Source organism: Cherax quadricarinatus, chromosome 62 (genome assembly GCF_038502225.1).
Source record: "Cherax quadricarinatus isolate ZL_2023a chromosome 62, ASM3850222v1, whole genome shotgun sequence".
Taxonomy (NCBI): domain Eukaryota; kingdom Metazoa; phylum Arthropoda; class Malacostraca; order Decapoda; family Parastacidae; genus Cherax; species Cherax quadricarinatus.
The window spans coordinates 9,033,690-9,047,693 of NC_091353.1; the positions used below are offsets into that span (position 1 = coordinate 9,033,690).

A 14,004-nucleotide genomic window follows, 5' to 3' on the forward strand; every position below is an offset into this window, starting at 1 on the left:
GGGAATTGCCAATAAACCCCTGGCTGCCTTCAAGAGAGAGCTGGACAGATACCTAAAGTCAGTGCCGGATCAGCCGGGCTGTGGCTCGTACGGTGGACTGCGTGCGGCCAGCAGTAACAGCCTAGTTGATCACGCCCTGATCCATCGGGAGGCCTGGTCGTGGGCCGGGCCGCGGGGGCGTTGACCCCCAGAACTCTCTCCAGGTAAACTCCAGGTAAGATTAAAACAACATAAATATAGCATTAGAACTGGACAAGATTCCAATGCTCTATTTATTCATGTAAGAGATTTTTACCATCCAATTGATTTTCAAAAAGTTGAGAAAGTAGTATCAAGCAAGTCCATGGTCGACAGGAATATAATTGAATCTTGTTTCATAAAAAGCAGTTTTGACAATAATATGAATATTTCCTTTGGTTTATATAAATTAGATCCTTTCATAATTAATAGAATTTGGGAAGAATTTAATAATACATTGGACAAATAATAATTTTTTAAATTTCTTATTTCTTGGGTAGAATAGTTTGTTGGTGGGTTGTATGAAGGACCCATCTAGTTCGGCCTGTGGGCCTGCTGTCTCGCGTCAGGTGTTTCGTTCTTGTGGGATCTGATAGTGAGGTGTGGGCTACCCCTTTATATACCTTCCCTTGATGTTTTACTTTCATTGTTCCTTGATAATGTGAGTAGTCACGAAAGCGCTTGGAACTTCTCTATTCTTTCACAGTGGTTGTTTCGCATATATATATATATATATATATATATATATATATATATATATATATATATATATATATATATATATATATATATATATATATATATATATATATATATGTCGTGCCGAATAGGCAGAACTTGCGATCTTGGCTTAAATAGCAACGCTCATCTTGCCATATAGGACAAGTGAAAATTTGTGTATGCAATAATTTCGCCAAAATCATTCTGAACCTAACGAAAAAAAATATATTTCACAGAGTTTCTTTAGTATTAAATTATTGTAAACATATCTAAAATATATTTAGCTGTGTTAGGCTAAAATAAATTGCTCTTGTTATAATAAGGTTAGGTAAGTTTTCTAAGTTCCTTTTGGTGCAAAATTAAAAAAAATTACATTACCATTACTGAAAAAAATATATATCTTTAAACGTATAAGAGAAAATTTCAGAAAGGACTTAATTTTAAATGAGTTCTTGCTAATTGACCAGTTTTACATATTCGGCACGACATATATATATATATATATATATATATATATCTACATATATATATATATATATATATATATATATATATATATATATATATATATATATATATATATATATATATATATATATATATATATATATATATATATATATATATATATATATATATATATATATATGTATGTATATATATATATATATATATATATATATATATATATATATATATATATATATATATATATATATATATGTATATATGTATATATGTAAGTGTGGCAGGTTGTTCATGTGGTATATTGTCCAAGAGTGTACGTCATAACACTAGGTGTGAGTGTAGGTACATGAGCAGACATCAAGTACAGTCAGTGTGTGTGCAGAGAATTGTAAGTGATGGTTAGACACCTGTGTGTGTGTGTGTGTGTGTGTGTGTGTACTCACCTAGTTGAGGTTGCGGGGGTCGAGTCCGAGCTCCTGGCCCCGCCTCTTCACTGATCGCTACTAGGTCACTCTCCCTGAGCCGTGAGCTTTATCATACCTCTGCTTAAAGCTATGTATGGATCCTGCCTCCACTACATCGCTTCCCAAACTATTCCACTTACTGACTACTCTGTGGCTAAGAAATACTTCCTAACATCCCTGTGATTCATCTGTGTCTTCAGCTTCCAACTGTGTCCCCTTGTTACTGTGTCCAATCTCTGGAACATCCTGTCTTTGTCCACCTTGTCAATTCCTCTCAGTATTTTGTATGTCGTTATCATGTCCCCCCTATCTCTCCTGTCCTCCAGTGTCGTCAGGTTGATTTCCCTTAACCTCTCCTCGTAGGACATACCTCTTAGCTCTGGGACTAGTCTTGTTGCAAACCTTTGCACTTTCTCTAGTTTCTTCACGTGCTTGGCTAGGTGTGGGTTCCAAACTGGTGCCGCATACTCCAATATGGGCCTAACATACACGGTGTACAGGGTCCTGAATGATTCCTTATTAAGATGTCGGAATGCTGTTCTGAGGTTTGCTAGGCGCCCATATGCTGCAGCAGTTATTTGGTTGATGTGCGCTTCAGGAGATGTGCCTGGTGTTATACTCACCCCAAGATCTTTTTCCTTGAGTGAGGTTTGTAGTCTCTGACCCCCTAGACTGTACTCCGTCTGCGGCCTTCTTTGCCCTTCCCCAATCTTCATGACTTTGCACTTGGTGGGATTGAACTCCAGTAGCCAATTGCTGGACCAGGTCTGCAGCCTGTCCAGATCCCTTTGTAGTTCTGCCTGGTCTTCGATCGAGTGAATTCTTCTCATCAACTTCACGTCATCTGCAAACAGGGACACCTCAGAGTCTATTCCTTCCGTCATGTCGTTCACAAATACCAGAAACAGCACTGGTCCTAGGACTGACCCCTGCGGGACCCCGCTGGTCACAGGTGCCCACTCTGACACCTCGCCACGTACCATGACTCGCTGCTGTCTTCCTGACAAGTATTCCCTGATCCATTGTAGTGCCTTCCCTGTTATCCCTGCTTGGTCCTCCAGTTTTTGCACCAATCTCTTGTGTGGAACTGTGTCAAACGCCTTCTTGCAGTCCAAGAAAATGCAATCCACCCACCCCTCTCTCTCTTGTCTTACTGCTGTCACCATGTCATAGAACTCCAGTAGGTTTGTGACACAGGATTTCCCGTCCCTGAAACCATGTTGGCTGCTGTTGATGAGATCATTCCTTTCTAGGTGTTCCACCACTCTTCTCCTGATAATCTTCTCCATGATTTTGCATACTATACATGTCAGTGACACTGGTCTGTAGTTTAATGCTTCATGTCTGTCTCCTTTTTTAAAGATTGGGACTACATTTGCTGTCTTCCATGCCTCAGGCAATCTCCCTGTTTCGATAGATGTATTGAATATTGTTGTTAGGGGTACGCATAGCGCCTCTGCTCCCTCTCTCAATACCCATGGGGAGATGTTATCTGGCCCCATTGCCTTTGAGGTATCTAGCTCACTCAGAAGCCTCTTCACTTCTTCCTCGGTTGTGTGTACTGTGTCCAGCACTTGGTGGTGTGCCCCACCTCTCCGTCTTTCTGGAGTCCCTTCTGTCTCCTCTGAGAACACTTCTTTGAATCTCTTGTTGAGTTCTTCACATACTTCACGGTCATTTCTTGTTGTCTCTCCTCCTTCCTTCCTTAGCCTGATTACCTAGTCCTTGACTGTTGTTTTCCTCCTGATGTGGCTGTACAACAGTTTCGGGGTCAGATTTGGCTTTCGCTGCTATGTCATTTTCATATTGTCTTTGGGCCTCCCTTCTTATCTGTGCATATTCGTTTCTGGCTCTACGACTGTTCTCCTTATTCTCCTGGGTCCTTTGCCTTCTATATTTCTTCCATTCCCTAGCACACTTGGTTTTTGCCTCCCTGCACCTGTACTCACCTATTTGTACTCACCTATTTGTGGTTGCAGGGGTCGAGTCCTAGCTCCTGGCCCCGCCTCTTCACCGGTTGCTACTAGACCCTCTCTCTCCCCGCTCCATGAGCTTTATCAAACCTCGTCTTAAAACTGTGTATGGTTCCTGCCTCCACTACGTCATTTTTCTAGGCTATTCCACTGCCTTACAACTCTATGACTGAAGAAATACTTCCTACTATCTCTCTGACTCATTTGTGTCTTCAACTTCCAATTGTGGCCTCTTGTTTCTGTGTCCCCTCCCTGGAACATCCTGTCTTTGTCCACCTTGTCTATTCCACGCAGTATTTTATATGTCGTTATCATGTCTCCCCTGACCCTCCTGTCCTCCAGTGTCGTCAGGCCGATTTCCCTTAATCTTTCTTCATAGGACATTCCCCTTAGCTCTGGAACTAACCTTGTTGCAAACCTTTGTACTTTCTCTAGTTTCTTGACGTGCTTTATCAAGTGCGGTTCCAAACAGGTGCTGCATACTCCAGTATGGCCCTGACATACACGGTGTACAGTGTCTTGAATGATTCCTTACTAAGGTGTCGGAATGCTGTTCTCAGGTTTGCCAGGCGCCCATATGCTGCAGCAGTTATCTGATTGATGTGTGCTTCCGGAGACATGCTCGGTGTTATACTCACCCCAAGATCTTTCTCCTTGAGTGAGGTTTGCAGTCTTTGGCCACCTAGCCTATACTCTGTCTGTGGTCTTCTGTGCCCTTCCCGTATCTTCATGACTTTGCATTTGGCAGGATTAAATTCGAGAAGCCATTTGCTGGACCAGGTGTCCAGTCTGTCCAGGTCTCTTTGAAGTCCTGCCTGGTCCTCATCAGATTTAATTCTCCTCATTAACTTCACATCGTCTGCAAACAGGGACACTTCTGAGTCTAACCCTTCCGTCATGTCGTTCACATATACCAAAAATAGCACTGGTCCTAGGACCGACCCCTGTGGGACCCCGCTCGTCACAGGTGCCCACTGTGATACATCATTACGTACCATGACTCGTTGTTGCCTCCCTGTCAGGTATTCTCTGATCCATTGCAGTGCCCTTCCTGTTATATGCGCCTGATGCTCTAGCTTCTGCACTAATCTCTTGTGAGGAACTGTGTCAAAGGCCCTTCTTGCAGTCCAAGAAGATGCAATCAACCCACCCCTCTCTCTCTTGTCTTACTTCTGTTATTTTATCATAAAACTCCAGAAGGTTTGTGACACAGGATTTGCCTTCCGTGAATCCGTGCTGGTTGGCATTTATACTCCTGTTCCGTTCCAGGTGCTCCACCACTCTCCTCCTGATAATCTTCTCCATAATTCTGCATACTATACACGTCAATGACACAGGTCTATAGTTTAGTGCCTCTTTTCTGTCTCCTTTTTTGAAAATGGGAACTACATTTGCCGTCTTCCATACCTCAGGTAGTTGCCCAGTTTCCAGGGATGTGTTGAAGATTGTGGAATAAGTGACGCACAACATATCTGCTCCTCTCTAAGGACCCATGGAGAGATGTTGTCCGGTCCCATTGCCTTTGAGGTATCGATGTCCCTTAGCAGTTTCTTCACCTCCTCCTCATCTGTATGTATGTCGTCCAACACTTGTTGGTGTATTCCTTGTTGGTGTCCCCATCTGGTCTGTCCCCCCAGAGTCCTTCCTGTCTCTACTGTTGAGCTCCTCACATACCTCTTGATCGTTTCTTGTGAGTTCTCCACCTTCTTTCCTCAGCCTTATCACCTGGTCCTTGACTGTTGTCTTCCTCCTAATGTGGCTATACAGCAGTTTCGGGTCAGATTTGACTTTCGATGCTATGTCGTTTTCATACTGTCGCTGGGCCTCCCTCCTTATCTGTGCATACTCGTTTCTGGCTCTTCTACTAATCTCCTTGTTTTCCTGGGTCCTATGCCTCCTGTACCTTTTCCATTCTCTGTTGCACTTAGTTTTTGCCTCCCTACACCTTCGGGTAAACCAAGGACTCGTCTTGGTCTTCCTATTATTTCTGTTTCCCTTGGGAACAAAACTTTCCTCTGCCTCCTTGCACTTTGTTGCCACGTATTCCATCATCTCGTTTACTGATTTTCCTACCATTTCTCTGTCCCACTGAACCTGTGTGTGTGTGTGTGTGTGTGTGTGTGTGTGTGTGTGTGTGTGTGTGTGGGTGTGTGTGTGTGTGTGTGCACTCACCTATATATTTTTGCAAAGGTCGATACACAGCTCCTGGCCCCACCGTATGTGCATATGCACACTCACAATGTCTCTCACACTTACCTCGTGCCTTAACGTGAAGCTGGGTGCACTCTTTCCCTCAGGCACCAAGCTCTCAGCTGACCCAGACATCTTCATCTCTGCCAACACCTCCACCAGACTATCTCCTCTCTATATATTACTTAGCCAGTTACTTGCTTATGTCTCTCCTTTATATTCGCCGCCATTTTCACTCATTTAATTTTCTTCTATTGACTCTTCATCATTTCAAGATTTTTTTCATAATTTTTTAAGTTATTTCGTAATTTTCTTTCGTTTTACTAAAAAGTAGAATTACATGTATATGGTGATTATTATGATAATTTTAATCTCTCTCTCTCTCTCTCTCTCTCTCTCTCTCTCTCTCTCTCTCTCTCTCTCTCTCTCTCTCTCTCTCTCTCTCTCTCTCTCCCTCATTCTCTCTCTCCCTCATTCTTTCTCTCTCTCTCTCTCTCTCTCTCTCTCTCTCTCTCTCTCTCTCTCTCTCTCTCTCTCTCTCTCTCTCTCATTCTCTCTCTCTCTCTCTCTCTCTCTCTCTCTCTCTCTCTCTCTCTCTCTCTCTCTCTCTCTCATTACATTACCATCACCACACTACCACCATCACTACACTACCACCATCACTACATCTACACTACCACCATCACTACATCTACACTACCACCATCACTACATCTACACCACCACCATCACTACACTTCCACCATCACCACACTACCACCCATCACTGCACTACCACCATCACTACACTGCCACCATCACTGCACTGCCATATCACTGCACTGCCACCATCACTGCATTCCTTGCCATCACCACACTACCACCATCCACTGCACTACCATCCACTACACTACCACCTCACTGCACCTACCACCATCCTTTTCTACCACTACTACCATCACTGCACACTACCACCATCCTACACCTGCACTCCGCCATCCATCTGCACTACCACCATCACTACACTACCACCGTCACTGCACTGCCACCATCGCTGCACCTGCCACCACCTCTTCTGCCTACCATCCACTCCACTTGCACCTTCCATCACCACACTGCCACCATCACTGCACTGCCACCATCATGCCACTACCACCATCTGCTGCACTACCTCCATCACTGCACCTACCTTCACTGCTTCCCCACCATCACCACACCTACCATCACTACACTACCACCATCACTACATCTACACTACCACCATCACTACATCTACCACCATCGCTGCACTGTCCACCTGTACTACCTGCCATCACTGCACTGCCTACCATCACTGCACTGCCACCATCACTGCACTGCCAGCGTCACTGCACTGCCACCGTCACTGCACTGCCACCATCCGCTGCCACTGCCATCCACTCACTGCCAGCGTCACTGCACTGCCAGCATCACTGCACTGCCACCATCACTGCACCATGCCACTGCACTGCACCACCGTCACTGCACTGCCGCCGTCGCTGCACTGCCAGCGTCACTGCACTGCCAGTCCATCTGCACTACCGGCATCACTGCACTACCAGCATCGCTGCACTGCCGCCGTCACTGCACTGCCACCATCGCTGCACTGCCACCATCACTGCACTGCCATCACTGCACTGCCACCATCACCACTGCCACCATCGCTGCACTGCCACCATCACTGCACTGCCACCGTCCACTGCACTGCCACCATCACTGCACTGCCACCATCCGCTGCACTGCCACCATCCACTGCACTACCACCATCCACTGCACTGCCAGTCGCTACGCTGCACTGCCATCGCTGCACTGCCACCGTCACTGCACTACCAGCATCACTACACTACCACCATCACTACACTACCAGCATCACTACACTACCACCATCACTACACTACCACCATCACTACACTACCAGCATCACTACACTACCACCATCACTACACTACCACCATCACTACACTACCACCATCACTACACTTCCACCATCACTACACTACCACCATCACCACACTACCACCATCACCACACTACCACCATCACCACACTACCATCATCACTACACTACCACCATCACCACACTACCACCATCACTACACTACCACCATCACCACACTACCACCATCACTACACTACCACCATCACTACACTACCACCATCACTACAATACCACCATCACTACACTACCACCATCACTACACTACCACCATCACTACACTACCACCATCACTACACTACCACCATCACTACACTACCACCATCACTACACTATCACCATCACTACACTACCACCATCACTACACTACCACCATCACTACACTTCCACCATCACCACACTACCACCATCACTACACTACCACCATCACTACACTACCACCATCACTACACTACCACCATCACTACACTACCACCATCACTACACTACCACCATCACTACACTACCACCATCACTACACTACCACCATCACTACACTACCACCATCACTACACTATCACCATCACTACACTACCACCATCACTACACTACCACCATCACTACACTTCCACCATCACCACACTACCACCATCACTACACTACCACCATCACTACACTACCACCATCACTACACTACCACCATCACTACACTACCACCATCACTACACTACCACCATCACTACACTACCACCATCACTACACTACCACCATCACTACACTACCACCATCACTACACTACCAGCATCACTACACTTCCACCATCACCACACTACCACCATCACTACACTACCACCATCACTACACTATCACCATCACTACACTACCACCATCACTACACTACCACCATCACTACACTACCACCATCACTACACTACCACCATCACTACACTACCACCATCACCACACTACCACCATCACTACACTACCACCATCACTACACTACCACCATCACCACACTACCACCATCACCACACTACCACCATCACTACACTACCACCATCACTACACTACCACCATCACTACACTACCACCATCACCACACTACCACCATCACTACACTACCACCATCACCACACTACCACCATCACTACACTACCACCATCACCACACTACCACCATCACTACACTACCACCATCACTACACTACCACCATCACTACACTACCACCATCACCACACTACCACCATCACTACACTACCACCATCACTACACTACCACCATCACTACACTACCACCATCACCACACTACCACCATCACCACACTACCACCATCACTACACTACCACCATCACTACACTACCACCATCACTACACTTCCACCATCACCACACTACCACCATCACTACACTACCACCATCACTACACTACCACCATCACTACACTACCACCATCACCACACTACCACCATCACTACACTACCACCATCACCACACTACCACCATCACCACACTACCACCATCACTACACTACCACCATCACTACACTACCACCATCACTACACTACCACCATCACCACACTACCACCATCACTACACTACCACCATCACCACACTACCACCATCACTACACTACCACCATCACCACACTACCACCATCACCACACTACCACCATCACTACACTACCACCATCACTACACTACCACCATCACCACACTACCATCATCACTACACTACCACCATCACTACACTACCAGCATCACCACACTACCACCATCACTACACTACCACCATCACTACACTACCACCATCACTACACTACCACCATCACTACACTACCACCATCACTACACTACCACCATCACTACACTACCACCATCACTACACTACCACCATCACTACACTACCACCATCACCACACTACCACCATCACTACACTACCACCATCACTACACTACCACCATCACCACACTACCATCATCACTACACTACCACCATCACTACACTACCAGCATCACCACACTACCACCATCACTACACTACCACCATCACTACACTACCACCATCACTACACTACCACCATCACTACACTACCACCATCACTACACTACCACCATCACTACACTACCACCATCACTACACTACCACCATCAACAGTCAAAACAAACGTAATTTTTCAACTTATTAATTAAAATTTCGAGTAGGCTATAATAATCAAATTCTAACACACACTTAGAGACTATCCTCTTTAGACTAGTCAGTTTAATCACTAGCCACTTTGAAACTAGTCGCTGTAGACATTAGTCACTTAGAGACTAGTCATTTTAGACACTAGTCACTTGGAGACTAGTCACTTTAGACAGTAGTCACTTAGAGACTGGTCCCTTTAGATACTAGTCACTTAGACACTAGTCACTTTAGACACTAGTCACTTGGAGACTAGTTACTTGGAGACTAGTCACTTTAGATACTAGTCACTTAGAGATTAGTCACTTTAGACACTAATCACTTAGAGACTAGTCACTTTAGACAATAATCACTTGGAGACTAGTCACTTTAGACACTAGTCACTTAGAGACAAGTCACCGTAGACACTAGTCACTTAGAGACAAGTCACCTTAGACACTAGTCACTTAGAGACTAGGCACTTTAGACACTAGTCACTTTAGACACTTGTCACTCGGAGACTAGTTGCTTTAGACACTAGCCACTTTAGTCTAGTCACTAGAGAATAGTCACTTTAGACACCAGTCACTTTAGACTAGTCACTTCAGATACTATTCACTTGGAGACTAGTTACTTTAGACACTAATCACTTAGAGACTAGTCATTTTAGACACTAGTCACTTAGAGACTAGTCACCTTAGACACTAGTCACTTAAGAGACTAGTCACTTTAGACACTACTCACTTGAGAGACTAGTCACTTTATGCACTAGTTACTTCAGAGACTAGTCAATTTAGGCATTAGTCACTTTAGTCTAGTCACTCTAGACAACAGTTATTTTAGACACCAGTCACTTTAGACTAGTCACTTTAGACACTAGTCACTTCAGATACTAGTCACTTAAAGACTAGCCACTCTTAGAGACTAGTCACTTTAGGCACTAGTCACTTTAGACACTAGTCACTTGGAGACTAGTTACTTTAGACACTAGTCACTTGGAGACTAGTTATTTTAGACACTAGTCACTTTAGACAGTTGTCACTTCACAGACTAGTCACTTTAGACACTAGTCACTTCAGAGACAAGTCACTTTAGACACTAGTCAGTTTAGACAATAGTCACCAGTCACTTTAGACACTAGTCACTTTAGACACTAGTAATTTCAGAGACTAGTCACTTTAGACATTAGTCATTGAGATACTTAGTCACTGAGAAATAGAGGCGCGGTCGCCAGACACAAGGAGTCACTACCAGCTCTTGTTCAACACTCTACCCAGGAAATCCTGCTGCATGAAGGTCCTCACTGAGATGGCTGGCTGGCTGGCTGGCTGGCTGGCTGGCTGGCTGGCTGGCTGGCTGGCTGGCTGGCTGGCTGACTGGCTGGCTGAATGACTGGGTAGGCCGCGGGCTAGCTGGCTGACTGGATAAGTGGCTGGTTGAATGACCCACTGAGTGGGCAGCTGGGCTTGGTGGCTGAATGTCTAGCTGGCTGCCTGGGTAAGTGGCTGGCTGCCTGGGTAAGTGGCTGGCTGGCTGAGTGGCTGGCTGGCTGAGTGGGTAACCTGAACCTGGTTTAATGTTAGCTCACACATTTAGGTCTGTGGTTCGATCCCCGGTACGTGTGTTTGTGTTTCCTTAAGACACCTGCTGTCCCTGTTCACCTAACAGTAAACAGGTACCTGGGTATTAGTGGACTGGTGTGGGTGGCGTCCTGGGGACAAAATTAACCTAAGTTGCGGAAAACACATCAGTCTTTAACCATTATAGATGTCATTACGGTGTTGGGCAGGATAATAACTGTACAATGGGGATACACCAATACATGACTGTATTAAGGCCACTGTGTACACACACACATATGAGTCAAAGGGATGTTAGGAAGTATTTCTTCAGCCACAGAGTTAGTTGCCAGGAAGTGGAATAGTCTTTAGAGTGATGTAGTGGAGGCAGGATCCATACATAGCTTTAAGAAGAGGTATGATAAGATAAATAACAGTGGACAGGTGAGTGGTGGAACAACAGGTGACAGCCTTCACTGCTTCCTGCCCAGGAAGAGGTATTAACCTGGTGTTTTATCTGTCAGCAAACAGGACACTTTATCCATCATTTAAATATTCAGATATTTTATTTATTTTGAGTTAGGTTAGGCTGTGTTACGTGTATCTATCCTTCTACTGCTTCTTCAGTTACAATCCCATCCTATTATTATTATTATATTAAAAAAACCACAGGGTAAATTTCCATTTACCTGGAGTTTACCTGGAGAGGGTTTCGGGGGTCAACGCCTCCGCGGCCCGGTCTGAGACCAGGCCTCATGGTGGATCAGGGTCTGATCAACCAGGCTGTTACTGCTGGCCGCACGCAAGCTAATGTACGAACCACAGCCCGGTTGGTCAGGTACTGACTTTAGGTGCCTGTCCAGTGCCTTCTTGAAGACAGTCAGGGGTCTATTGGTAATCCCCCTTATGTATGCTGGGAGGCAGTTGAACAGTCTTGGGCCCCAGACACTTACTGTGTTGTCTCTCAGTGTACTCGTGGCGCCGCTGCTTTTCATCTGGGGAATGTTGCATCTCCTGCCGAGTCTTTTGCTTTCATAGGGAGTGATTTTCGTGTGCAAGTTTGGTACCAATCTCTCCAGGACCTTCCAAGTGTATATTATCATGTATCTCTGTCGCCTGTGTTCCAGGGAATACAGATCAAGGACCTTCAACCGTTCCCAGTAGTTTAGGTGCCTTATCGTACATAACCTGGAGGTTATTTCGGGGATCAACGCCCCCGCGGCCCGGTCCACGACCAGGCCTCCCGGTGGATCAGGGCCTGATAAGTACAGTTATCATACATAGCGTAAACTACCTAGGATAACCCCCCAAAAAAGTCAGAGCCCACCTATATGTGGTTGCAAGGGTCGAGTCACAGCTCCTGGACCCCGCCTCTGCTGGTAACTACTAGGTAAAGTGATATTATAACATGTGATCGTGACTGACCTCGTTCCAGAAGGTGAAGGAGCAGGTTGTAAAGGTAGTCTGCTGTTGTCTGGTTTCCATGGCTGCCTCGTTGAGGACCAGACCTTCTCTCTCATGACGTTCATCCTTGATGGAGGGTGTAGGTGCGAAGGCTACCCTCTTGCTGGGGCGTGGCTTCATGGTGGTGGTGAGGGAGGTGGTGGTGGTGAGGGAGGTGGTGGTGGTGAGAGAGTAGTGATGGTGTTTTAGTGGTGGTGTTGGTGATTGGTCTGTTTGTGATGGTTGGTGATTGGTTTGTTTGTGATGGTGATGGGTGTGATTGTGATGATGATGGGTGTGATTGTGATGGGTCTGCTTGTGATAGTGATGGGTGTGGTTGTGATGATTGGTGATGGGTCTACTTGTTATAGTGATGGGTGTGGTTGTGATGGTTGGTGATGGGTCTGCCTGTGATAGCGATGGGTCTGCTTGTGATGGTGGGTGATGGGTGTGCTTGAGATGGTGGATGATGGGTGTGCTTGTGATGGTGGGTGATGGGTGTGCTTGTGATGGTACGTGATGGGTGTGCTTGTGATGGTACGTGATGGGTATGCTTGTAATGATAGGTGATGGGTGTGCTTATGATGGTAGGTGATGGGTGTGCTTGTGATGGTGGGTGATGGGTGTGCTTGAGATGGTGGGTGATGGGTGTGCTTGTGATGGTGGGTGATGGGTGTGCTTGTGATGGTACGTGATGGGTGTGCTTGTGATGGTAGGTGATAGGTGTGCTTGTGATGGTAGGTGATGGGTGTGCTTGTGATGGTAGGTGATGGGTGTGCTTGTGATGGTAGGTGATGGGTGTGCTTGTGATGGTAGGTGATGGGTGTGCTTGTGATGGTAGGTGATAGGTGTGCTTGTGATGGTAGGTGATGGATGTGCTTGTGATGGTGGGTGATGGGTATGCTTGTAATGATAGGTGATGGGTGTGCTTATGATGGTAGGTGATGGGTGTTCTTGTGATGGTGGGTGATGGGTGTGCTTGTGATGGTGGGTGATGGGTGTGCTTGTGATGGTAGGTGATGGGTATGCTTGTGATGGTAGGTGATAGGTGTGCTTGTGATGGTAGGTGATGGGTGTGCTTGTGATGGTGGGTG

At 45.9% G+C, this 14,004-nt stretch overlaps 1 protein-coding gene across 6 annotated transcripts in view; it reads right to left on the reverse strand.

Moving 5' to 3' along the window:
• The window catches only part of LOC128687310 (XK-related protein 7), a 76,994-nt gene extending 63,374 nt beyond the window's left edge, over positions 1-13,620 (reverse strand). For 2 of the 6 annotated variants that reach the window (XM_070098391.1, XM_070098394.1), the window contains exons 1-2: positions 11,110-11,168; positions 5,900-6,156 (exon numbers count right to left, since the gene is read on the reverse strand). Coding sequence is in view for 3 of the 6 variants with exons in the window: in XM_070098394.1 (XP_069954495.1) it covers positions 5,900-5,974 (75 nt within the window). In the remaining 3 variants the exon portion in view is untranslated. The other 4 variants (XM_070098395.1, XM_070098390.1, XM_070098393.1 and 1 more) reach the window with 3 other exon arrangements.
• Between the last annotated feature and the right edge of the window lie 384 nt (positions 13,621-14,004).